At 42.9% G+C, this 24,227-nt stretch overlaps 1 protein-coding gene across 3 annotated transcripts in view; it reads right to left on the bottom strand.

The window, feature by feature from the left end:
* Nucleotides 1-1,139: 1,139 nt before the first annotated feature.
* ARMC8 (armadillo repeat containing 8) overlaps nt 1,140-24,227 on the bottom strand; it is a 94,657-nt gene continuing 71,569 nt past the window's right edge. For all 3 annotated transcript variants that reach the window (XM_046652843.1, XM_046652857.1, XM_046652850.1), the window contains 8 exons: nt 23,475-23,561; nt 20,399-20,491; nt 17,981-18,130; nt 16,933-17,028; nt 11,767-11,862; nt 7,802-7,874; nt 6,277-6,370; nt 1,140-3,668 (listed from right to left, as the gene is read on the bottom strand). In XM_046652843.1, the coding sequence (XP_046508799.1) occupies nt 3,635-3,668; nt 6,277-6,370; nt 7,802-7,874; nt 11,767-11,862; nt 16,933-17,028; nt 17,981-18,130; nt 20,399-20,491; nt 23,475-23,561 (723 nt within the window). In that variant the 3' untranslated portion in view covers nt 1,140-3,634. The remainder of the gene's footprint in view (nt 3,669-6,276; nt 6,371-7,801; nt 7,875-11,766; nt 11,863-16,932; nt 17,029-17,980; nt 18,131-20,398; nt 20,492-23,474; nt 23,562-24,227) is intronic.

Genomic DNA, 24,227 nt, shown 5'->3' with positions numbered 1-24,227 from the left:
GGCAGAAGGAATGGAGGTGGGCGGGGGAGGGTGGTGGTGGAAAGAAGGCTCCTAAAAGTGGCCAAAATGTCAGCCCACGCTCTGAGGATGGAACTCCTCGGCGGAGAACCCGGGCCTGGCTTCCTCTGACAGAAGCAAACCCAGGACTGCAGGATGGGTGCCATTTTGGGTGTTAAAGCCTCTCAGCTCCTGGGTGTCAGGGCCTGAAAGGGTAGAGAGCAGGCCAGCCCCATGAAGTCAAGGAGGGTGGCTCCCTCCTAAGGACTGGCTCTGGCCCTCCACTCAGCGAGAGGGCTGACTGCCTGGCAGAGCCAAGGCCAGGAGCCAGGCGCTGCAGAGCTGGAGGGTGGGGAGGCGGCTCAGTAGGTCATGACGTGGCCCTTGAGGGGGCTTCCCTCAGCTTTCTCAGAAGCCAGGTCATAGACCAAAACTCCCCTTGTGCTGGGAACTGACACGTGCCTCTCCGCCCAGCAGCGAGGGAAAGTCAGTGTGAAGGGGCAGGACTTGGTGTTGGGACCTCTCTCTGCTGGCTCTCCATCAGGATCTGGGGTCAGTCCTCCTTTCCTCTCCTTTCTCGGGCCTCATTTCCCAGTTTCCCCTGTGGCAGGGGAGTTCCCTCCCCTGTCAAGCACCTCCCCACCCTCCCCCAACACTCTGGGGCAGGTGTCCTTGGCTTTCTCTCTTTCTATATTTTCGGGATGGGGAAAGGAAGGCAGCACACAGTGAGCAGGTGAAGAGTGCCCGTGCACCCTTGCGGAGGGAGAGCAGCCGCGTGTGCTGTGCAGCTGGCCATTTGGCATCCTTGCCTCTTCCCTTTTTGGATGCCGCACCTCTTCTGGGGGCAGACTGGATGGAGGGGGTGGACACAACTTTGGGAGGTCCTGGTGGCTGGGAGTAGCCACTTGTAAAGGGTCTTCTAGTCTTCAGGAGGCCAGGAAGAAAGGGGTCCTCAGATGGCTGCAGATGCCCCTGGAAGCCGGAGTAATCTTAGGGCCCCGGCCCCCACCTGAAATGCAAAGTCGCTTCCTGGTTTCTCATTCACCAAGAACCATAGGTTCCAAAAGCCAGTACACATTACCTCCTAATGTTTCCTAATGTTCTAGACATTTGGAAAACAGACTCCTTTTTAGAAGTTGCCGTGATTTTTCTTGGCTTTTATTAGCATGTGTTAAAATCATATTATCCAAACACTACCAGAAGAACATGTATTGTTCCGCATAAAGTGCTTAAGGAAAAAAATGCAACTTATTAAATTGGACATTCTTTTCTAGTTTATAAATTTTGGGTTACAATCAGGGCACAAAAAGGAGAAACAGAATGCAGTATTAGAGAGAGCGAGAAGCTTGGTTAAGAGCTTGGGTGGAGATGCAAGACCACGCCCCCTTCCCCCCACTTCCTTGCTGACTGAACACTGCACCTGCGTAAAGCAGCAAACAGCTTTGTTTTAATAAATACATTTTCCTTCATTCAAATCAGAAAGGTTAATTATAGTAAAGCACTTTTTCTTCGACCAACTGTTTATAGCCAGAGGCAAGATTTACCCACAGAGTTTAAGTGTGAAAGTGTGATTTCATTGGGCCTTCAGCTTTCTGATGCTACCTGGGTTCAAGATTGTCTCAGCAATTTATTACTGGTTTCTTTATATTTACCTGGTACTTTTAAATACCAACTCTATAGTGTTTTAGGTTACAAATGCCGACCAGGGATATTTTCTCAGGACTAGAAATGTCAATGAGTGGCCTGGATGAGGCTTCCCCAGTAAACTAGATTTCCCTTAAACTGGCTTCCTCACACGGGCACTCTGAGAGCTGCACGAAACCCAAGTCCCTGACGTGACAGACTTTAAGTCAGTGATGTTCTGAAAAAATAACAACTTGGAAATCTCTGTGTTTGAATCTTGGGTGGTCATGTTGAAAACAGGAAAAATTGCATTAAATACATTTTAAAACATTCATTTGCAATCAAACATATGTAAATCTTCCAAGGAAGGTGCAGGTTGGTGACGGGGCGGCTGCAACGAAAGCACTCCCATCAGGAGTGGCTGTTGGGCGTGGGACCCTGTTGGTGGCACGCACTCACGGCAAGCCTCTGGGCCGCAGACCTCACTTCCTGGCCACAGTCCCTTTGACCTTTTAGCAAAAGGAAAAGGAAGGCTGGTTCTACCTTCAAACAGTCAAGAGCAGCCTCTGTTGAGTTCACCTTGAAGCTGACCCAGAAGTTGGAGCGGGCGCCAAGCTGAGGGCTGTAAGGGCCAAGCGGCAGTCGCTGTGAGAAGCCACCTTCGGTCCTCCTGGGGAGAGGCCCTTGCCTTTTCTCAAACTTCGGCGCTTTGGGCTTCATGCAGGAAAAGATCTTTGCTGTATCTCTCACTAAAATCTCGATTTCACTTTACAAAAGCACACTGAGCAGCAGTCCTGAGTGACTAGGATGGAATTTGCTGTGTATAGCCAAAGCAAAAACAAGCTTTCTAAACTATCCTGTTCTTTGCTTGTTTCTACAGATGGGCCTGTAGGACGTTCTTTAGTTTCACAGTGATAAATGCTGTTTCAGGAAGCACAAGGTGATCGACTTTGTTTCCAGGAAGCGGTGACCTACTTTAGTTTGAGCATAAGGTTCCGTGACTGGTTCTAAATCCTGCCAGATATTGCTACACCAGTGACAGGATTTAGGGCAGCCGGCAGGCTCTTGGTGCTCCGTTCCTGCCAAGGGTAGCCCACTGGAGTCACGGCTGGGCTTTCACTTCAGTAGTCCTATTTCCCTCTGATGTTTCAAAAAATGTGTGGTGGGTCTGCTGCCTCCCTCCACTCCACCCTGTCCATCGGACCTGGAAGCCTGAGAGCTGACTGAGTTAGGCTGAGAAGAGGCCCTGCACTCGCTGACCTTGACGGCAGTAAGACGCTAGCTTACTATTTTGCACAGCACCATATATCATGCCTGTTATTCAGGCCAACTATAGCCAACCTTTTCTTTTTCTTTTTTTGTTTTTGTTTTTTTATAAAGAAAATCTATGTAAGTTGAGGTTCAGAAATGCATATATTTTTTACTTACAAATATTCATCTGACCAAAATTCAACATAACTTTTATGGAACACTTAACAATTGTTTTGTTTTTAAAATAACATTTCATTCAAACTGTATATAATTCAGTAAGGTTTTTTATACAGCAAGCAATGCTTAAACCCTGGAAAATCTGTAGAAAAGAGATTTTCACACAAAATAAGAAAAGAAAAATTTGAGGTACCCCTCACACACACACATCCATTCATTCTGACCCACATGCGCGCACACACACACACACACTTGTGTGTGCACAGACACATTCATTCTCACTCACAAAGTGGCTGCAGCATAGGCAAAAAATTGTAGGTCCAAAGGAAAATGATTGATTGTTCTAATAAAGAGTCCAGGTAGCTCAGGAAAAACCAAACAAAACACAACAGTCCTCTGAGGAAATTACTACCTCAAAAAAACGTTCTCAAGATGAATTTGAGATCTAAGCCTACCAAATTGCTTTTGCAAAACAGCTCCCTGCAGTCCAAGGTGACTTGTGCAAATAGAAGGAATCCAATGAGGCTAGTTCCTGTACTTCCTGTAACAAGGACGGGGGATGCTCGCAGGTGCCAGGGCGCTCCCATCACGCCAGGTACTGCTGCAGTGCCATCTTTGCCCTGAAAGCACAAAGTCCCTGTTAGCCATCGTCTTGGCAGGCTGCAGTTACTGGGGGATTTGTCTTCTTTAACGCACTGCATGGCAAGCTTCATGGAGGCACGGGCCCTGCTCTGTGTGTTCCAGTCTGGCACAGCTACTCACTCGAGGACAGTTACCAAGTGCCTCTTCCCTTCAGAGGGGCAGACAAGCCACCTGCCATCATGACCCAGGATGGTATGCTCTGCGGGTGCTATGGGAGCAGAGGGGTCCCAGGCTAAGCCTGTGGAGTAGGGTGGAGAATGGATCAGGCAAGACTTTTTGGAGGAGGTGACAACCTGCTCTGAGTTTTGAAGGATGAATGGCCATTGTCCAGGCATTTTCTTCTCTTGCTTTCAGGACACCTTAAGTGCCTGGGTCTCAGCCTGCCTCGTTGATTGTTCCTTCTGCTCCTTTGCTGGGTCTTTCTCATTTTCCCTTAAATGCTGGAGGGCCTCAGAGCTTGGTCCTTAGCCCTCCTCTCTTCTCTCTTATTCTCCCTAGGTGACTTCATTCAGCTCCAGGGCTTTATATACCATCCACATTTACATCCTAAGCCCTCATCTCCCAAGTCCCGTGGCTATCTAATAGGCATCTGAAAGCTGGCACACCCACACAAGGACTCTGACTCTCCCTATCAACCACCTTCTCTTGTACTCCTCACCATCTTGGTAAATGGCAACCCTCTATCCAGTCACTCTGGCTACAACTCTAGGCAGTTTTCCTTTCTCTCTTTAACATCCTACATCGAATCCTGAGCAAATCCTGTTGGCTCTACCTTTAGATTAAATCCTGAATCTGACTTCTCCTCCATACCTGTGCCACTACCACCTGCCATCTCTTTCCTCCACGCCTACAATGCCTTTAACTGGCCTCCCTGCTTCCATCCTTGCCCTCCTGCGGACGATTCCCTACAAGCCACCAGGGTAATCTTTCAAAATTCAAATCAGATGGCCTTCTGCTCAAAACTCTCCCATGACTTCCTACTAACCTCTGAATAAAATCCAGAGTCCTTACTATGGCCTGCAAGGCTTTTCACTTGCTCCCCCATCACCTCGCTGAGTCCACTTCTTATTGCTCACCCCCATTTATTTCCCTCCAGCCCCACTGGTCTTCCTGCTGTCTTGTGAACGTGCCAAGCTCATTTCTGCCTCAGGGCCTTGAAGTCACTGTCCTCCCTGCCTAGAATACGCTTCCTCTGAACATCTGCCCGCAGACGCTCTCACTGCATCCAGGTCTTTGATCAATGTCATGTCCTCAAAGAGGCCTTTACTGACTAACCTGGAAGACAAGAAACTCGCTTACTCTCCACTCCCTCACCTGGCTTTCTTTTTCTTCATAGTACCTCTTGTTACCTGCTCTCGTATTACACTTTCATTTGCTTACTGTCTATCTTCTGTACTAGAATTTAACTTCCACAAGGGCAAGAACTTCATCAATTTTATTCACCAAGATATCTCCAATGCCTAAAACAGTGCCTGATAGAGGTTAGTATTAAAAAATATATATCCACTGAATGAATGGGGATTGAGAGGAGAGAGGCTTGGGATGGCAAATCAGAACAGAATGTGTAAAGGCACGAAGGTGTGATACTGTAAGAGGGGAGGTGTGGCTGGGGTTTAGGGTGGCAGTGGGGGTGTGGGGGAACATGAGGGCTGAGAAAGGCAGAGTCAAAGCAGGAAGTGCTTCTGAGCCCCGCTCAAGAGTCTGGAGAATGAAAGAGGTGGCGTTCCCTGTGCTGTTACTGTTAGGCAGAGAAGTGAGCTGGAAAGTGAAGGCTGTTATATGGGAGCGTTCACACCGAGGGAAAGCATTTTTGGCTATTCTGAGGTTAGAGGGCTCTCTGATGATGACTCTTGCCTCTCCCAGTAAATGGTGAGCTCCTTGAGGACAGGGACTCCTTAGTGGTCACTGCTACAGCCCCAGCAGGAAGGCCAGGCTGGCAAAAGGCAGGCACTCAGTGAAATTTTAACTTTATGAATGTTTTTGTTTTTGTTTGCAGGGGTTTGCCCTAAGCTGACATCTGTTGCCAATCTTCCTCCTTTTTCCCTTCCTTTCCCCCACCAAAGCCCCAGTACATAATTGTGTATAGTTGTAAGTTCTTCTGGTTCTTCTATGTGAGCTGCTGCCACAGCATGGCAACTGACAGACAAGTGGTGTGGTTCTGCGACCAAGAATCAAACCCGGGCTGCCAAAGCAGAGCGTGCTGAACTTTAACTGCTAGGCCATCAGGGCTGGCTCTAAGGAATGCTATTATTGGCCATCCTTTCTGCTTTCTAAAAGGCAACGTGCATTTCTATTCTAATGATCAAGGCAATATAAGGGAGTGGCCTCTGGATCCTGCCAGATACCCCGACCAAGATGGCCCAGGCTCATGTTCATTCAGAGTAAGATGAGACTCTTTAATAATTTGCTAATTATTAGTTTATCTCTTACTCAAATGTCACATAGTTGGCTCACAGAAAATTAAAAAGGAATTCAAGAATCTAAAAAAATTTTAAGTTTGGCCATGTGAATTATGAAGCAATTTGAACTCTTTCATAAAAAGATCCAATGTACCCCAAAGCAAGGCCCTTTTACTTTGATACTCACTTGTCACAAAGGTTTGAGTCTGGTGACTGACTCAGTTTGTGTAGAATGTCTACGATGCCCATGTCTCGTAATTTATCCTGGCGTTCTTGTGAGCCTAAGAGGTGAAAGCTAACAGTTACTGGGAACACGACCCAGGCAGTTGCTCTCCTTGATTACAATCAACTATCTAGAGCTCTACCGGTGCCCTTCGCTCCCCACCCCATCTACCCCCGCCGTCCTCCACTCTCCCCCAGTGTAGGTGGATCGCCCTCATGCTGGGATTCTCCAGCAGCATTTTAACAGGTCTCTCTGCCTCTTGATTCTCCTTCCTGTAGTCCATCCTGGGTTCTGCTCCTGGAATAATTTCTCCACGGACTATAGGGTCAAGGTCAGATTCTTCAGCCTGGCACAAGGCACTCTGCCACTGGGCCTCAGCTTCATCACTTCTTTCCGGACATACCAAGCGGGCTCTTCCTCCTCCAAACAGGTCTTCTTTCCCCCCTTCTATTCTCTTCCACCCTCCTCTGACCTTCCAGCACTACCTGCTGCCTCTTGGTTAGCATGTGGCAGTTCCAACTTCACGCCACTCTGTTCTATCTTCCAACTAGACTAGTACCTCCATGAGGGTGACTGTGTTTTCCTGGCTTCCGGAAAGTACTTGGTCTCTAGGCCTGTGTGCTGAGTCCAGTTTCTCCTCCCTCCACGTTGCTCTGAACACAGCTGCTGAGTAGAGTAATCCTCTTGGAGTCTTTCCTCCCCACTGATGAGCTACAGTGACTCACTCATGCAGTGACCTCGTCTAGACCCAGTGACCCAGCATCTCCAGGGGTGAAGACCAGAAGTCTGCATTTTAAAAAGTTCCACAAGGGATTTCTATGCAGCCGACCCAGCACTGAGACCCACTGCTCCCCTGCACCTGTTTGCTACCTTGGCTATACATTGGAATCACCTGGGGAGTTTTAAAACATACTTAAGCCTGGAGCCCACCCCCAGAGATTCTTATTTAATTGCCTTCGTGCAAAATTCCCAGGGAGATTCTAATATGCAGCCAAGGTAGAGAATCTTTGATCTACAGAGGCCTCCTGCCAGACTGGCCACTTCCCCAGTAAGTGTATTTCTCACTTTTCACCAGTGCATCCTCTTATCCATTAAGCTTGTATGCCTCCAGTCCTTATATGTACTTCCTCTGCACACAATGACAGGCCTGTCCTTCCACCTGCTCTCACCTCTCATCTCCTTCAAGTGCATCTTACCAGCCTCCTCCTCAGCTCTCTCAAGGGCAGTGACTGTCACTTACTTCTCTAGGGTCTCCTCCACCCACATCCCTAGTAATCTGGTACAGTGTTGACTCCAAGGTGGGGGCTCAGTGTTAACTGTCCAGCCGACTCAGGCTGGACCCACTGATTCTCATATCAAGGCAACTCTATTGGGTGCTTGGGGCCCAATGAGCAGTGCCTCTACCCAGGATCTCGGGTACCTGCTGTCTTCTCTGTGCAAGACTTTCTTCCCATAATTTTCTTCAGAACAAATCTCACCAATCTCTTACCTTCCTCTTCATTCCATACGAGGTTTGATATACAAAACATAGCGGCAAGCTGCAGTTTGACATGCGAATGACCCTATTGTTGCAGAAAAGGAAAAAAAATGGAGGTAATCTCATTTGAGATTATTTTTTGTGACATACCATAAGAAATCCCAATAGCCTAAAAGTTTGAAGCAGGGGCCTCAAACTCAAGTGTCTTGAAGGGCCACAAAGTTAATACTAATGGGTGAATGGGTTGGGCTAAAGACAACAGGGAATGGTGGGGAGTCTGGAAAACTAGGGGCTGAAGCTTTGCCAAAAGACATTTACATTCCAACTTCAGAAACCCTCTGGGGCTGGCCAAACAAAACACTTCTTGGGCCGTAGGTGTAGTTTGCAATTTATCATTCAACCCATGCACACAGAAATACTGGTATAAGACAATTCTATGCCTTTGACTTAGGCTGTGCTTTGTCTCTGTTAGGAAACTTTCAGGTCACTAGTAGCCAATAAGTTGGATGGATGTGCATTTGGTATTTATCTCTTCCGCTATTGATTATCTGGTTCAAATTACTCTTATTTTTATAAGAACATCCCCCAAAACTTGACTGAGTCTCTACTTGATTCATCTTGAATATCTCTACTACTGTTAAGGAGCCTCCTATTCTTCTGAAACACAATTCTTATTTATTTTTTTGTTTAACTTGGATCATTTATCCATATAGGGTGTCTTCTCTTAAACGAAAGAAGACCCAGTGGTAAAACAATCTTTACAGATGGTTTTCCTATTGGTCAAAAAAAAAAAAGTCCCCAGAATATTTAAATAATTTATGTAAATCTGAGGAAATACCAGTGGTATGATACGCTCGACAGTTTCTGAAAGGCTAGGAAAGACTTATCTTGGCGTGTAAGACTATGTCCTAACTAAGTAGAGACAAGGAAATGGATGTGGCTTCCTCCAACAGAATTCTATGGTTGGTGATTCTTTTTTCCTTCTACCTGCCAAGACCTGTTAGGAGATGTCCAGTTTGGATTCTATTAAGACAAAACAATACAAAACTTATTTGCTCCTAGCCTCAGGCCATCAATGAGTACTTACTGAATAAATGAACTTGTATACAGTACAACTATGTATAAGTTCACTCATTATTCACTCAATAAATATTTTTTGAGGAAACAAATTCCTGGGATAGAGAAAACTGGAGGGAGGAAACCTAATTTAGGTGGAATGTACAGAAAAGATCTCTTTGAAAGAGGCAACATTTAAGCAGAGACTTAAAGAATAGGAAGTTGCCAGTTGTGCAAAGCTAGGGGTTAGGGGTCCTGGGAGAGAGGAAAAGTTTCTGGAAAGATCTGAGGTAAGAAGGAGCTGTATGGCCTGTGCTTACTGAGAAGGAAAAGTGGAGTAACATTAGTTCAGAGAAGCAGGCATGGCTCAGTAGGCACCGTGGGCCCTTGTAGGCCAAATAAGGACTCTGGATTTCATTCTGAGTTGGTAGGAAGCCCCTGAAGGATTTAAGCAGTGGAGGGACATGACCAGATTTACACTTTTAGAAGATCACCCTAGCTGACAGTGCAGGGGTGTCTAGCAGGCTGTTATGGTCAATCAGGAAGGAAATGCTGTGGCCTGGACTAGGGTGAGGGCAGTGGTGACACAAAGAAGCAAACAGAATTCACATCAGCTTTGGAGGCAGGGCTAACAGGACTTGCTGCTAAATTGGATTAGTGAGGTGAGAGAGCTGGAGAAATCAGGACTGACTCGCAGGTTTGAGTAACTGGGTAGACGACAGAGGAACTATACTGAGACAGGAAAGCCCAGGAGAGCAGAAATTTAGGTTTAGGAGAGTTATTTAAGAACTCATTTTTAAAGATCAACTTCAAGAGGTTTCAGATGGCTACATGGAGATGGTGAGTAGGCAGGAGGATACACGAGTCCAGAGTTCAGAAGAGAGGTCTAGGTTGGAGGTACACATTTAGAAGTTACCAGCACAGAGAGGATAGTAAAAGCCACAGGAATGGACAAGACTCCCTAAACCAGTGGTTCTCAACTGTGGCTGTACATAAGAACCACCCAGGAAACTTAAAATAATCCTGATGCCCAGGCTACCTCCCAGACCTATTAAATCAGAATCTTGGGAGGAAGAGGACACGGTAACAGTCTTTGAAAGCTCCCTAGGAGATTCCATTGTGCAACAAAGCTTGCGAAGCACCGATCTCTGGAGAGCACGTAAGAGAGAACACAAGAGAGTCCTGAGCTAAGCAGGGAACTATGGTGTCATGGAAACCAAGAGAAAAGAATGTTTCCAAGAGGAGGAAACGGTCAGCTGTGTTGAAGTCTGCTGTAAGTGAGGTAAGATGAGGAGAGAAGACTATGCTTTGGATTTGGCATCATGGAGCTCATTGGTGGCCTTAACCAGAAGAGTTTCAGTAGAGCAACGGGGGGTGGAGGCCAGATGGAGTGGATTAAAAAGTGAATTTAGAGCTGAGGAAGGAGACAGCACATGCAGAAGATGCTTCTAAGAAGTCTGGCTTTGAACAGCAGCAGAGAAATAGGTATACCTTGATGGGCATGAGACATCAAGAGATACTTGTAAAAGATTAGAGATACTATATGGATCTGGTATTGGATAGATAAGGGGGTGCCTGGTTGAAGCAGCAAGGTTTTCATTCAACAAATATTTACTGAGCACATACTAAGGGTTGGCACTGTAAAAGGTGATAGATATATAATTGGATATATTATACTGGATGGATACAAAACTGATACAGTCCTTGTCATCACGGAACTTACACTCAGTAGGCACACGAGCAAACTATAATTGAGCTAAGTGTTCTAATAGGAAGACAATGCAGTAACAAAGAATAACCCACACAGATAAAAGCCCATGAGGAAGTGTCAGTTGAACTGAGATCTGAAAGGTGAGAAGGCACACCATGAAGAAGTGGGGAGAAAGCGCTCTAGGCAGAGGGGTCAGCTTATGTGGAGATCCTGAGGCAGGAAAGAACATGCATGTCCTTTTCAAGGAACTGAGAGAGAGCTCAGTGTAGTGAACGAAGGGAAGAGGGAATGAGTGAGGAACATAGATGAATCAGGTCATGCAGGACTTCACAGACCATCGTAAGGGGGAGGGGAGTATGGATTTTATTCAAGGTGTAACAGGGAGCCATTGAAGCATTTTGGCTTCTATTCTCTTAATAAAACAAAAAGGGAGGTCACCACGAAGCGTGAAAACGGAGAGAAGAGGTGAGGGCTAAAGAAGAAGGTAAGAACCGACACTTGTAGAGAAGGGGGGCAGCAGCTCACTGGAGAAGCACAGGAGGGGACCAGGCAGTGTTGAGGGCCCACCTGAGTTCTATAAATGTGAATTTAACATGAAACCACTCAGCCTGGTTCTGTGCCTTTCTCTACAGTTGTTCACTCTGACATGTAGGCAAAGAGAAGACAGGTTCATCCATGGTTAGGGTTTTTCTAGAAGACACTGACCAACTGAAAAGAGGAGGGATGTTTGATATCCAGATTTTGGCAATGGGCAGTTTGGGTGATAAGATCCAGGGTATTATGGCAGTTGGTGGCTGAGGTGTTCGGAAGTAGGTGGCAGATGGTGTTTGAAAGCAAACAGGTCAAAGAACAGGTGCCAGAGAACTCAAGGGTTTATCCACATGGGATTGAAGACTTGAGAGGGAAGACAGGCTGGAGGGCGCTGAGAGAAAGCCAAGAGCCTAAGTCTTCCCTGAGTAAGAGGAAGGCAATCAGGAGATGATGAGGGTGCTGAGCCAGGTGGCAGGTGGGAACACTGCCAAATGGCACAAGGCTCAAGGCCTTGTGTTGTTTCTTTCTCTTCAGAATGGAAGAGAGTTCCATGAATCTGTTACAGAGTAGTCTCTTCTTTTTTTAGTCTCTGCACAATTTGTTTTGAACTAACAATGCCACAGTCCCTGACTTCTAATGTTCGGCTAGCGGAGAGCCGGGAAAGGGGACAAAGGCCTACCATGTAGTACTTGATTTTCTGCAAGATGTCATCATTGGTCATAATAAGTTCTTTTGCCGTTGTCCCATCTGCTATGTTGGCTAGGATGCACAGTGTCTGGAAAAGAACAAAGGCCAGCAATCAGGAAAGCTCTGAAGTCCCCATACTCAAGCTCGCTTAAGAAATTGGGCAATTTCCACCTGAAGTGCATGGATTCTCACAGCTTCCACGATGAATGTCTTGATTTTTCACCTCCTGGCCTCACTGCCAACAAAAATACCCACACCTAAGGAAAGCCTACCTTAGGCAAAAAAGAACCCAAACATATCAGTGGTTTCTTTCTGGGCACACGCCATATGGGCAAAGGCAGCCATGTCTTAGAGTTCATGCTATCACATAAATCAAAGGGAAAGCGTAATTTATCATTTTCTTGAAAACTCCGTTTCTAAGAGAAGCTCTTGTTACTAACTCACAAGGTTTCTTTAAACAGGGGGAAACTTCATAGGTGATGCAACTTCCTTCCCTTCCTCTTCAAATGCTACTTGCTTCCAAGCACATAACCTTCTGGGTGAAGGCCTGGACCCTATCCACCAGCTACACTAGCCATGTGCAGTTAGGACCTCTTCACTTTTCTGAACCCTGTTAGAGGAACACAAAGGGAGCAAAATGTGTGAAGGAGCCTAGTTCAGCTTGGCCTAACGTGGGGACTGGAGGAGCCTGTGCCAGCTGGCAGGACAGGGCATCTTGCAGATAATCACCACACTGGTATGGAAGGAAGAGACTGTTCTTTCAGCTGTTATATTCTCACAGCCAGACCAGCAGAAGGCAAGAATTAAGGGAACGGTGGAAGGACTACTGTAGGGACACTGAGCCAGTGCCAGACTGAACAATTCAACAAACACTTCCTGAGCACCTATAATGTGTGTGCACTCTGCAGGGCATCAGGGTGAGACAGGAGTAAGACACGCTCCCTGGCACTGCTGTCACACAGTCACAGTTCACTGTGGTGTGACTGAGGTAAAAACAGAACTGAGAAAGCACAAAGTAAGCAAGCTTGTTCCATACTGCAAGGGTCAGGGAAGGCTTCCTGGAGGAAGTGACACTGAGTCCTGGTGCATCATTCAAAGAAAGTGATGAGAGATGGGAATGGGGTCTAAATTCAGATAATTTCCTCCATCTTTAATCTTTCCCTTTGCTAGACTTAAGCTAATTAAGCTTGCAGGTTATAGCTAATTGAGGAGATTGTTTTCTCACTTTGTCCGAACCCTCAGATATCTTAAAGGGTATGTGGTCTTATTTCTCCTAGATAAACACACTGTGGTAACTAGATTATTAGGGAATGAGTCCTGAGGTTTGAACCAAAAACAGCTGCCTCTGGGATACAGGAGACATGGAAAATGCAATTGATAATCCAAGTCCTGAGCAGGCCCTGGGAGACTATTTATTCCATAGCACTTAAATCATGATGAGGAGACCTCCACATGGCCCAGGAAGGGAAGAGAGATGACCTGGGGAAGATGTCATATTTCAAATGATCTGGTATGTGGTGAGCCATTCAGAAGTCTTGGCAGGTATTACACCCTTGAATTTCTCAGGACTGAGGGGACAGCAAGGGGGATAAACAGGTTTGGACTCTCACTATGGATAAGAATTTAAAAGGCTTTATGACCAAAGCATTCCTGGGAAGAGGAGGAAATGACAAACACCTTTATCTAGGGAAGAACCACCCCTCTTTCACCCACTAACACAGAATAAAAGGGGGGGTTTCAGGAAATATTCCTCAGAATAGACTAGGTCAGCAAGATAGGAAAGTGATTCCCTTTCTTGGAGTGTCAGAATACACCCACGCATCCTCCGGCTTGTACAGCATGGCAGAATGAGCTACAGTTCTGCTTGGAAGCCCATACAACCCCTACGTAAACATTCCTATGGAGACAAGAAGCCAAATCTTCAAGAGATCAATTAGTTTTTGGGCCAGGCCAGTCTAATATATGAGCTAGGGAGCAGAAATAAAAAGCTACACACACCCACCCACCCACCCACACACACAGGGTCATGTGAACAACTGGAAATCAATGAGATAGAGTAGGGACTGGTAAATTATGGCCGGTGGGCCAAATCCAACCCACTGCCTGTTTTGGTAAATGAAGTCTTACTGGAAGACAGCCATGTCTCTTTGCTTACATATTGTCTATAGCTGTTTCCAGGCTGAACAGCACAGTTGAGTAGTTGCTACAGAGACCGTTTAGCCCACAAAACTTAAAATACCTATCTTGCCCTTTGTGGAAACAGTTTGCCGACCCCTGAAATAGAGAATAGAAAAATAATGGCGGGGGGGGGGGGGGGGGGCAGAATCAATGAAACCAAAAGCTGCTTCTTTGAGAAAATCAATAAAATTGATAAACCTCTAGCCAGGCTGATTAGGAAAAAAGGAACTACCAATATAAAGAACAAAAGAGAGGACACTCCAAAAATACTACAGATTTTTAAAAGAGAATACTATGAACCATGTTACGTTTATAAATATGAAAATACAGATGAAATGGACAAATTTCTTGAAAGACACATAATACCAAGCCTCACTCAAGAAGAAATAACTTGAAGAGTCCTATTTCTATAAGAGAAATTGAATTCGTAGCTAAATACCTCTCCACAAAAGAAACAGTAGGTCCAGATGGCTTCACTGGTACATTCTACCAAAATTTAAGAAAGAAAGAATACCAATTCTTCACAAATTCTTGCAGAAAATCGAAGAAGAGGGAACATGTCTACCTCATTCCCTGAGGCAAGCAATACCCCAATATCAAAACCAGACAAAGACATCACAAGAAAACTATACACCAATCTCTCTCATGAATACAGATGTGAAACATTCCAGTAAATGTGTGAAAATTTCAGTAAATTGAATCCAACAACATATGCAGAGGATAAAACATAATGACATTTTAATATGGCATATCTCCCCATTTATTTAGGTCTTGGACTTCTTTCATTATCAACGTTTTGTAGTTTTCAGCATACACATCCTGCACATATTTTGTGAGATTTATACATAAGTATTTCATTTTTTCTGAGCCACTGTAAACAGTACTGCTTTTAAAATCTCAATTTCTACTTATTCATCCTAGTATACGAAAATACAATTGATTCGTCTGTCTTGTGGCCTTGGTTAACTCATTGATTAGTTCTAGCTTTTTTGATGAGTTCATTCTCTACTTAGACATCCATGTTGTCTGGGAATAGTTTAATTTCTCCCTTTTCAATCTGTATGCTTTTGTTTCTTTTACTTGCCTTATTGTACTTGGTAGCAATTTCAGTACGATGTTGAATAGGAGTGGTAAGAATGGACATACTTGTCTTGTTCCCCATCTAAGGATGGTGATAGACATGTTCACTGTCTTGATCATGGTGACTGTTTCATGGTATAAACATATGTCAATTTGTATACTTTAAATATACATTATACATTTGTATACAATTAAATATATGCAGCTTATTGTATGTTAACATACATCAATAAAAAAGAAAGAAAAGAACAAAGAAGTGATCAGATGCATTTGAGAACTGAACTTCCAGCTAATAACCAATTTAAGCCTCCCTATAGCTGCCTACTTCTGGACTATCACCAACATCTGTATGAGAGTACCATTTGTGTCCTGCCAAAACATGTTATTGTTGTTGGTCTTTTGTTTTGCCCTCATCTAAATCTTGCTTCACCTTGCTACCTTGCTTCATTTTTCAAGTTGGTGGAATTCTATCTAGGTGAGCTGTCTTTATAGACAAAATTCATTCCTATGCTCTCCAGGTAGAAGTCTATTTTGAACAATATGTCTTCATTGTTGTGTTCCAGTAGTGGATCTCATTCAACCTAATTTCAGTGATGCCTATGAGATTACAGTTTTTCTGTGTTAAATTTTTGTTCATCAAAAAACATAGTTGTTTATTATGAATTTTAAGAGAAATCACCTAAAAAGTCCATCTTAAAACCACTTTGTCAAATCTGTCACCTTTTTTGCTCACGAATTCAATCACAGCTCCTAGATCCTACCACTCTTACCTCCTGGACTGTTGTTCTGATGCCTGGTGAATTACTCTAATACAGGAGCACAGAGGATGAGGAGCATGGGCCCTCTAGTGAGACTCTGGGTCTAACTCTCCACTGATGACCTTAGGCAAGTTTCTTCCATGCATATAAGTATAAAGCTCAATGAATTTTGAAATTGAATACACCCACATAGCCAATATCTATGTCAGAAAGTTGAAGATTACCATTTTCTCAGATCTTGCATGAAAAATTTAAGTTCACAGGTGACGTTTCCTTTTGTAACAAAATATAATATACACTATGTTAAAAATCCTATAATAAACCTGAGGAAACATAGAAAAGTAATTCCCAAACTGTCCCCTCATGAATGCATAGCCTCTGTAATTTTTTTCTTTTTAAAGATTGGCACCTCAGCTAACAACTATTGCCAATCTTTTTTCTTCTTCTTCTTCTTCTCCCCAAAGCCTCTGAGTACATAGTTGTATATTCTAGTTATAGGTCCCGCTGGTTGTCCTATCTGGGATGCTGCCTCAGCATGGCTCAATGAGTGGTGCCATGTCTGCGCTCAGGATCCAAACTGGTGAAACCCTGGGCCACCGAAGTGAAGCACGCGAACTTAACCACTCGGCCACAGGGCTGGCTCCTAGCCTCTGTATTTGTATGCCTACCCTAACCTTGCCCTACCAAAACACAACAGAAAGTAGGAGCATGGGATAGGAATAAAGAACAGGAATGTGTAAGAGTAAAGAAACAAAAAATGTCTCCAGCATAAGAGATTATTTTATTAGGGAGTTGCAGGAATTCGAGTTCAGAGCGTGGTAATACAGAGGGCTGGAAACAGTCCTGGAGAAAGGATTCACTCTAGAACAGTCACAGGTGGCTGTCACAGTGTATACAGTGCCTGACACAGAGGTTGAAATTATCATCTCTGGTCATGTTTTCTTCCACTCCAGGAGGAAGAATTCTTGAAGAGTTTAAGCGGTGGGGGAAGATCTTTCTCCTCAGACTTTTCTTGTCTCTATAGCACCTTCCATCTCAGCACCCTGTCTTTTGCAGATTTGACTATCTCAGGAGACTCCTAACTAGGATCTTTCTCAGGACTCACACTCAGAAGATATTCCTCAAAAAAAGGGAACACATACCTGCTCTTTGACCTCAATGTTATGCTCCCCTTCCAGAATAAGGGTGACGGCTTGCATAATTTGCTTTCCATGAGTACTCATTATTTTATCTATATGCTGCAAAACAATGGGAAATCCACAATTATCATCTGGGGAACAAAGAAAAAGACCATAGGAAAGAAAAGAAGGCTTCTAAAAGTTAAACAATACAATACACAATTGCTTCAAAGAGAACACCATAGCATACAGAAGTAGATGCCAAAGAACAGTGTTTATTATATTATGAAGCTGCATTTTGCCTTAAAAAAATTTTTTTTGATGACGAAGATAAAGAGAGCACAGACCTGGCCTGATAGAATATAGAATTGTCATCACTGGGTATCCTCAAGCCCAAAGATATTAAAGAAAAGGAAAGCACAAAAAATGGATGGGGGAGACAGGGAAGCCAGAGATATGGAAAATATGGTGCAGATTTACTAATACTATCTTGGGCCAAAAAGGTACAAAGAAGACTCACAAAACCTGAAGGCCACTGACACTGCTGCTCAGGGAAGATTAGAGAACAATGAGAGGGACCCCACAGCACGGCTCAGCCTCTCCTGCTCTGACAAATACCCACTGCTCTCCACAGTGACATCTTCAGAGGTCAATCCAGTAAATGTGGGCAGGGAGGTGTCTATGGAATGGCACTGAGAAGGATTCTCTAAAGGGAAAGAAGCAGATGCCCCAGAGATAAGGGATTTAGGCAGATGTGACAACCCATCCTGGCCAGCAAACCAGGTAAGAATAAAGTAACAAATCAAGGCAGGTTCACATTTATCATGGAGGAAAGACAGGGAGACAGGACAGGCAGTGAAGGAGTGGAGGGGCAGGTGACTATATGGTGAAGCAGCTCCCAGAACACCTCCGAAGGTGACAGGTCTAGATATCAACTGCTTGCTTCTTCCAGGAAGGAGCAGTTTTTGAATTACACTTGTGGGCAGATGTTGATGGGAGCAGAGAGGTGGGCACTGTTTTGCAGTGCATATGCAGGGGTAGCTAATCTGGAAACCTGGGTGATTTTACTTACAGGCCGAGTAGAGAGGAGATTTCTAAGAAGTCCCAATGTCTTCATCAGCACATTCAAATCTGAATCTGATAATAACCGGAATAGCTGTTCAGTACTCAAGCTTCGTAAAATATCTGCTTTTATTTTTTGTTCAGCCTGAAATGCCATATTCTGAAAGGATTAAAGAAGTTTCAAGAATCATGTCTACATTGGCTTTATTAAATTATATTTTAATAGTAACTCTGATAATTTCAAAGTATAAACAGAATCTGCAGAGTATCCTTAAGGATAAGTCATATTATTTTTCTGATTCCTGTTAAGCACCTATAATTCTGCCTGTCAAGAGAAAAACAACTGTCACTCCTACATATACTCCTTTACGAGGAATATGACCACTTCCTGCCATGGACATTTGAGAGTCTCAAGATTTTTCAAGTAAGTACAAAATCCACTATTACTTTTGAGAATATCCTTGTGGTGATTACCAAGTTGCCTTCTGTGCACTGTAATAACAAAATGACTACTAACGACTATACTATGCCATGCATTTTGAGAATGACTTAAAAGTACTCCGTTACCATGCATGAAAATAAGGAGTGGGTTTTGTTAACTTTATTGGCATGAAACACCTGATGTGTTCACAACACTATGCTAGATGTTGATATGGATGGTCCATATTATACAGGAAGCTCTCCATGGGGTAGGAGGTTTATACAAGCTACGAGCAATCCCAGAAGGCCAGTAGCTATTGTGCTCCTTTTTCTCCTTTCTGGACACATCATGGATTACCCCAGCTTAACCTGAAGCTATAATGACATGTCTGAAGAACAAAAAACCATGACAAATTCCAAATAACTCATAAATCAACTTTTAGTACAAAAATCACTTGTAAACTAGAGACTTATTATAATATGTGGCTATTGCCTTCCAGGCAATAATTAATTAAGGAGCTAAGACATATGAAAGATCAAGTAACCTAATGATGCAAAGTGGCATGGAAGAGCAAAGAGTCCTGGGCTAGGTGTCAGGAGACCCAGGCCAAAGATGATTCCAAGGTTTTATATTTTGTGGATAGAGAACATAGAAGCTGGTAGTATGGAGACTGATAGAATAAAATAGTTAATATGGATTTGAGAAGTGGGATAAGTTCAATTTTCAATGTCAAAACTGTACATGTCAGGGAGCTCTCAAATGAAGTCCCACAGGCTGTTTAAGTGATAGATCTGGGAAATAGGACAGTTATATGTGGATAAGTGTATTTCAAAGTAACCTCTTGTATGAGGGGGAGTTTAAACCATGAGTGTAGATGAAGTCCCTAAAACTGAAGTATAAAGGGAATTAGAAACTGGGAACCGAAACTTGGGGAAATATCCCCTGAGAAGGGGATGGAAAAGGAGGCTACGTAGAAAGTGGTAAAAAAAAAAAAAAAAGTCAAGTCCTGGGAAAGAGTTTCAGGAAAGAAAAGTGCTAAAACCTGGTGCAAAGTTAAGGAGGAAAACAAGTGTGAAACTGCTGAATTCAATGCTTTCTTAGAAGATGGTTATTTCTATCCCAAAGTTTGTGTGAAAAGACAGCAGATATAGCATGGAACAGGGAGAAGAGTAGGCTTGGGACAGGTTCACAACCCATTTCCGTTGCTTCTTAACTGTGAGCCCTTGGACGATTCATTTACCATCCCTGAGTCTCAGCTTCCCAACTGTAAGGTGGATATATACCAACATAACTTAAAACAAGAATTAGAGATAACAAATATAAAACATCTAGCTTAGTGCGTGGTACATAGTAATTAAATTGTAACTATAATAATTATGTTTAAAAAACTCCATGTAGGATTACTGTTTTCAATTTCAATAAATTTTATTTTAATAAATCTTAAGGAAAAATGGTTCTCTGCCTTCATAGTTATAAAGTTTTAGAATTTAGATTATAAATTATTTACTAGAAACTGTTAAAAATTATTAAGCATTTATGCACCAATTCTGTTTCCTTGGGCAAGTTATTTAATCACTCTGTGCCTTAGTTTACTCATCTGCAAAATATGAACACTCCCTAGCTTATTCCACAATTTTGTTACAAAGAGCAAAGGAGACATGGAAGTGCTCTGTCAAGTAGATAGCGTTAGACAGTTAGCAATATGTTCATGACGGGGAAAATGTTTTCCCAAAATTAGGTAAGTCAAATTTCAATACCTGTCTGCTTTTCTTAGCAATAAAATAGGAGAGGTGACGCATACAATGGCCAAGCAACTTGCTTATGGTCACATCTGAAAGCTGAATACAGAGTCTTCTAGGTCCTAGGTCATTAGAAAACTAGGCCAAACAGCAAGATTTTTTAAAAGAAAATTCCAGACATTTCAAATAATACATTCTTTAGTTTTAACTTTGATAATAGCTCTCTTTTCTTTGTAAATGATGATATATATAAAACAGTGAAACATACCATTAAAGCCCAAATTCCATTCACTCGTAAAGCAGGATTTTCACTTTGGGTTAATCCACAAAGCAGCTCCACAGCTCCTGATTCTAAAATTGGCTGTCATTGGGAAAGAAAAAAAGCCCCATAGCTTTAATGTCAGGTTTGTAAACTAAATGTGTATATATACCCTGGCATTCTGCCTATGATTTCTTTCCCACTCTTACCCAATTCCAAGCAACTTTCCCAAAGCAGGGAACGAGGCAGCCATAAAAATAATCTTGAGATGGGCAAGGACAAGTATTCTCTCACAAATCCCCAAAATAAAATAATCCCTATCATTTCCTTCTCCTTTGTAGTCCTGAAAGCCTCTCCTCAGCATCTGTACATTCCTCATAGAGCCTTATGATCCCATTATCTAGTTCCACACTCTCATTCTCACCATCCTGAGACTCCGTCACTCTGGGCTTACGCTGTGACTATGAAGCAATATGGCTGGTTTACAATGGAAGTTAGATAACCTAACTATCCTCCTTCCAAATTGTCCATCTTGTTCCAACCATGCTGTAGAATTCATCTTTTACAAATATTTTCAGGACTACTTATCAATCATACAAGCAAAGTAGCCTTGTACTTTTATAGTCCTACCACATTTGACACCTAAAATAGCATGCTTCAGCATGACCACTTAAATTATTTATGATACTTGGCTGAAAATGGGTTTTGATAATTTCTAAAAAACTCAAGCCTTAGAGGATGGATTTACCATTACCAATGAATGCTGAAAAGACCATTTGTCAAGTAGAATCAAGAAATGTCTTAAGCAATTAAGATTTACATACCAAGAAAAAACGGCAGTGCCTTTCAAGACCACATTTTCAAGAAGGGTACTCATTCCTTTACTTGTACTAATGGGTTTACTTTTTTCTTTACTTTTTATTTTGAAATAAGTTCAAACTTACAGAGCAGCAAGAATAACACAGGGGACTTCCATATATTCTTTTCCCAGACTTACCAATTTTTAACATTTTGTCATATTTGCTTTATCATTATGTTTCTCATTCTATATACCCACATCCACATTATTTATCTTTTCTGAACCATTTGAAAGTAGAATGCATACATCATACCTCTTTACCCTTAATAATTCAAAGTCTATTTCCTAAGAACAAGGATATTCTCTTAGATAACCACAGAACAGTTACTCAATTCAGAAAAGTTAACATTAAAACAATATTTTTAATGGATCTATAGCTCATATTCCAATTTTTTCAATTGGCCCAATAATGCTCTTATAGCATTTCCTTCCTTTCCAGTTCAAGATCCAGTTTATTATTTATTTTTATTGAGATATAACTGACATATAACATCATATTAGCTTCAGGTGTAAAACATGATTCAATATATGTATATATTGCAAAATGATCACCACAAGAGTCTAGTTAACATCCATCACCACACAGTTAAAATTTTTTTCCCTGTGATGAGAACTTCTAAGATCTCCTCTTTTTGAAACTTTCAAATATACAATACAGTATTATTAATTATAGTCCAGTTTATTTATTTACTTATTTGTGAGGAAGACTGGCCCTGAGCTCACCTCTGTTGCCAATCTTCCTCTTTTTGTCTGAGGAAGATTGTCCCTGAGCTAACATCTGTGCCAGTCTTCCTCTGTTTTTGTATGTGGGACGCCACCATAGCATGGTTTGAGCAGTGTGTAGGTCTGCGCCTGGGATCTGAACTCGTAAACCCCAGGCTGCTGAAGCAGAGCTTGTGAACTTAACCACTACACACCAGGCTGGCTCCTAGTCTAGTTTACTTTTAATACAAAAAAATCAATCATATTAATGATCTTATGGCTGAGCTTATCTACGTTACTTCCTAACTGGACCCTAAATATTCTGAAGGTCGGGCTGAGGCATCATAACAGATGTTCAGGATGATGAATGGTGTTGCACTGACTGGAACTAGATCCTCATCAGACCAAGACCCCATCTCCCCACCAGAGGACAGAAGAACAGACGGAAGCTCCGGCGTCCTATCTGGCCTTCGCCTGCCTTCAGAATAGCTACCAGTCTCTCTCCTTTTGTTCCAAGATTTTCGCTTGTTGAACAACTGTCTCTGAACCCCTACCCTGTTATTAACACCTTTCTAATTACCAGTGAGAAGCCTGCGGGTGTTGCAATGTAGAAAAGAAATTCAATAAAAATGGGATGACCAAAAGCACACTAAAGGACAGTGTCTAAACCTCAGTTCTCGATTGGGCAGACCAGAGGTATTTTAACACGATAAAATTAACTCCATAAGGTTTCCCCCCCTCCTTTACCAAAGTTTATTTTAGTTTTCCCTATTATAAAAATAACACATGCTCACATAATTTATAAAATGCATAAAGGAAGGGAAAAAATACCTCCACATTTCTTTTCAGGAAGATTAGCCCTGAGCTAACATCCACCACCAATTCTCCTCTTTTTGCTGAGGAACATTGGCCCTGAGCTAACATCTCTGCCCATCTTCCTTTACTTTATATGTGTGATGCCTGCCACAGCATGGCTTGACAAACTGTGTGTAGGTCCACGCCCGGGATCTGAACTGGCAAACCCTGGGCTGCTGAAGCAGAGCACACGAACTTAACTGCGATGCCATTGGGCCAGCCCAAAATATCTCCACATTTAATCCTTCCCCAAACAACTACCATTAACACTAAATATTAAAAAGATTATTTTCCAATGCCAGCTGTTGTCTCCTTGAAATGACTCATAATCCTGGTTTACAAAACTGAGTCTCAATTTATTCTTTAGTAAACATAGTTTGAAAATAGTCTATTTCCTGTGTAATTATTTCCTAGATTTGCAGTTGCAGGCAATTTAGAGTACTGTAAGCTGTGATCTATTAAATGATTGGAACATGCCAGGCAGAATAAAAGGGATAACAGGAAAAGATAACCATATTTAAAAATCCTTTATTTTGTCTACCCCTTCAAACAATTCAGAAGTAGTTTTTAAACCCAATCCCCAAATTTCAGTGTCAACTACTGTGAAAATTATTTGGCTAAGCTCTTGGTAGACTAGGCAAAGTCTAGGAAGAGAAAATCAATACTAACCTCTTTGCTTGGAGAAAATTCAAGAAGAAGATTACATAGCATGGAAGATGCTACCACTAGGATTTCATCTGGTGCATTTTGTAAAACCTATGGAATTGAAAAAAGGGACACTTTTAATGGTTTGGAAACATGGAGGTGAGATCATAAGAATAAATGAGGACAAAAACAATTTATCTTTCAACCTGATTTCTCATATTGGAGAGACGATTAAGAAAGATCCACCTGATACTGTGTCAACTTTTACCTAGTGCTGTAACTATGACCGACTAAGGCCCTGACGTCTCTTGCTAGAGAAACTATAGCCCTGCTGCCAGGATGAGGGTTGCTGCATAGAAAAGCAGAGACACAAGTCAGGGAGGGGTGCTCTATGTGAAAAGTGTGAAGACCACCTGGGGCAAGTTAGCTCATTCTACTCCATCAAATCAGGCCAATTGTGAAACCACAACATTGCCGTAGGGTGTGAGGCTTTCTGAGGTGTCTCTAGAAGGAGTGTTTGACCAGAAGCATGGATGGATCAAGCTACTGCACAGGCAGGGTAATGTGGGGCACTGTTTCTCAGGACTGGAATCGCCCAGTGCTGGTTCCAACCCTCTCTCCTCCACTTCTAGACGCGTGCTCTTGAGCACATGTCTTTACTTCTCTGAGCCTGTGAATTGAGGAATTAAGGAAAACAACACTTGCTGGACAGGACTATCTACGATGAAATGTGGCACAATAATAAGAGAAGCAGTATAGCATGGTAGTTAAGAACAC

The sequence above is a fragment of the Equus quagga genome, chromosome 1 (assembly GCF_021613505.1).
Source record: "Equus quagga isolate Etosha38 chromosome 1, UCLA_HA_Equagga_1.0, whole genome shotgun sequence".
Taxonomy (NCBI): Eukaryota; Metazoa; Chordata; class Mammalia; order Perissodactyla; family Equidae; genus Equus; species Equus quagga.
This window is presented reverse-complemented; position numbering and strand designations above follow the sequence as displayed.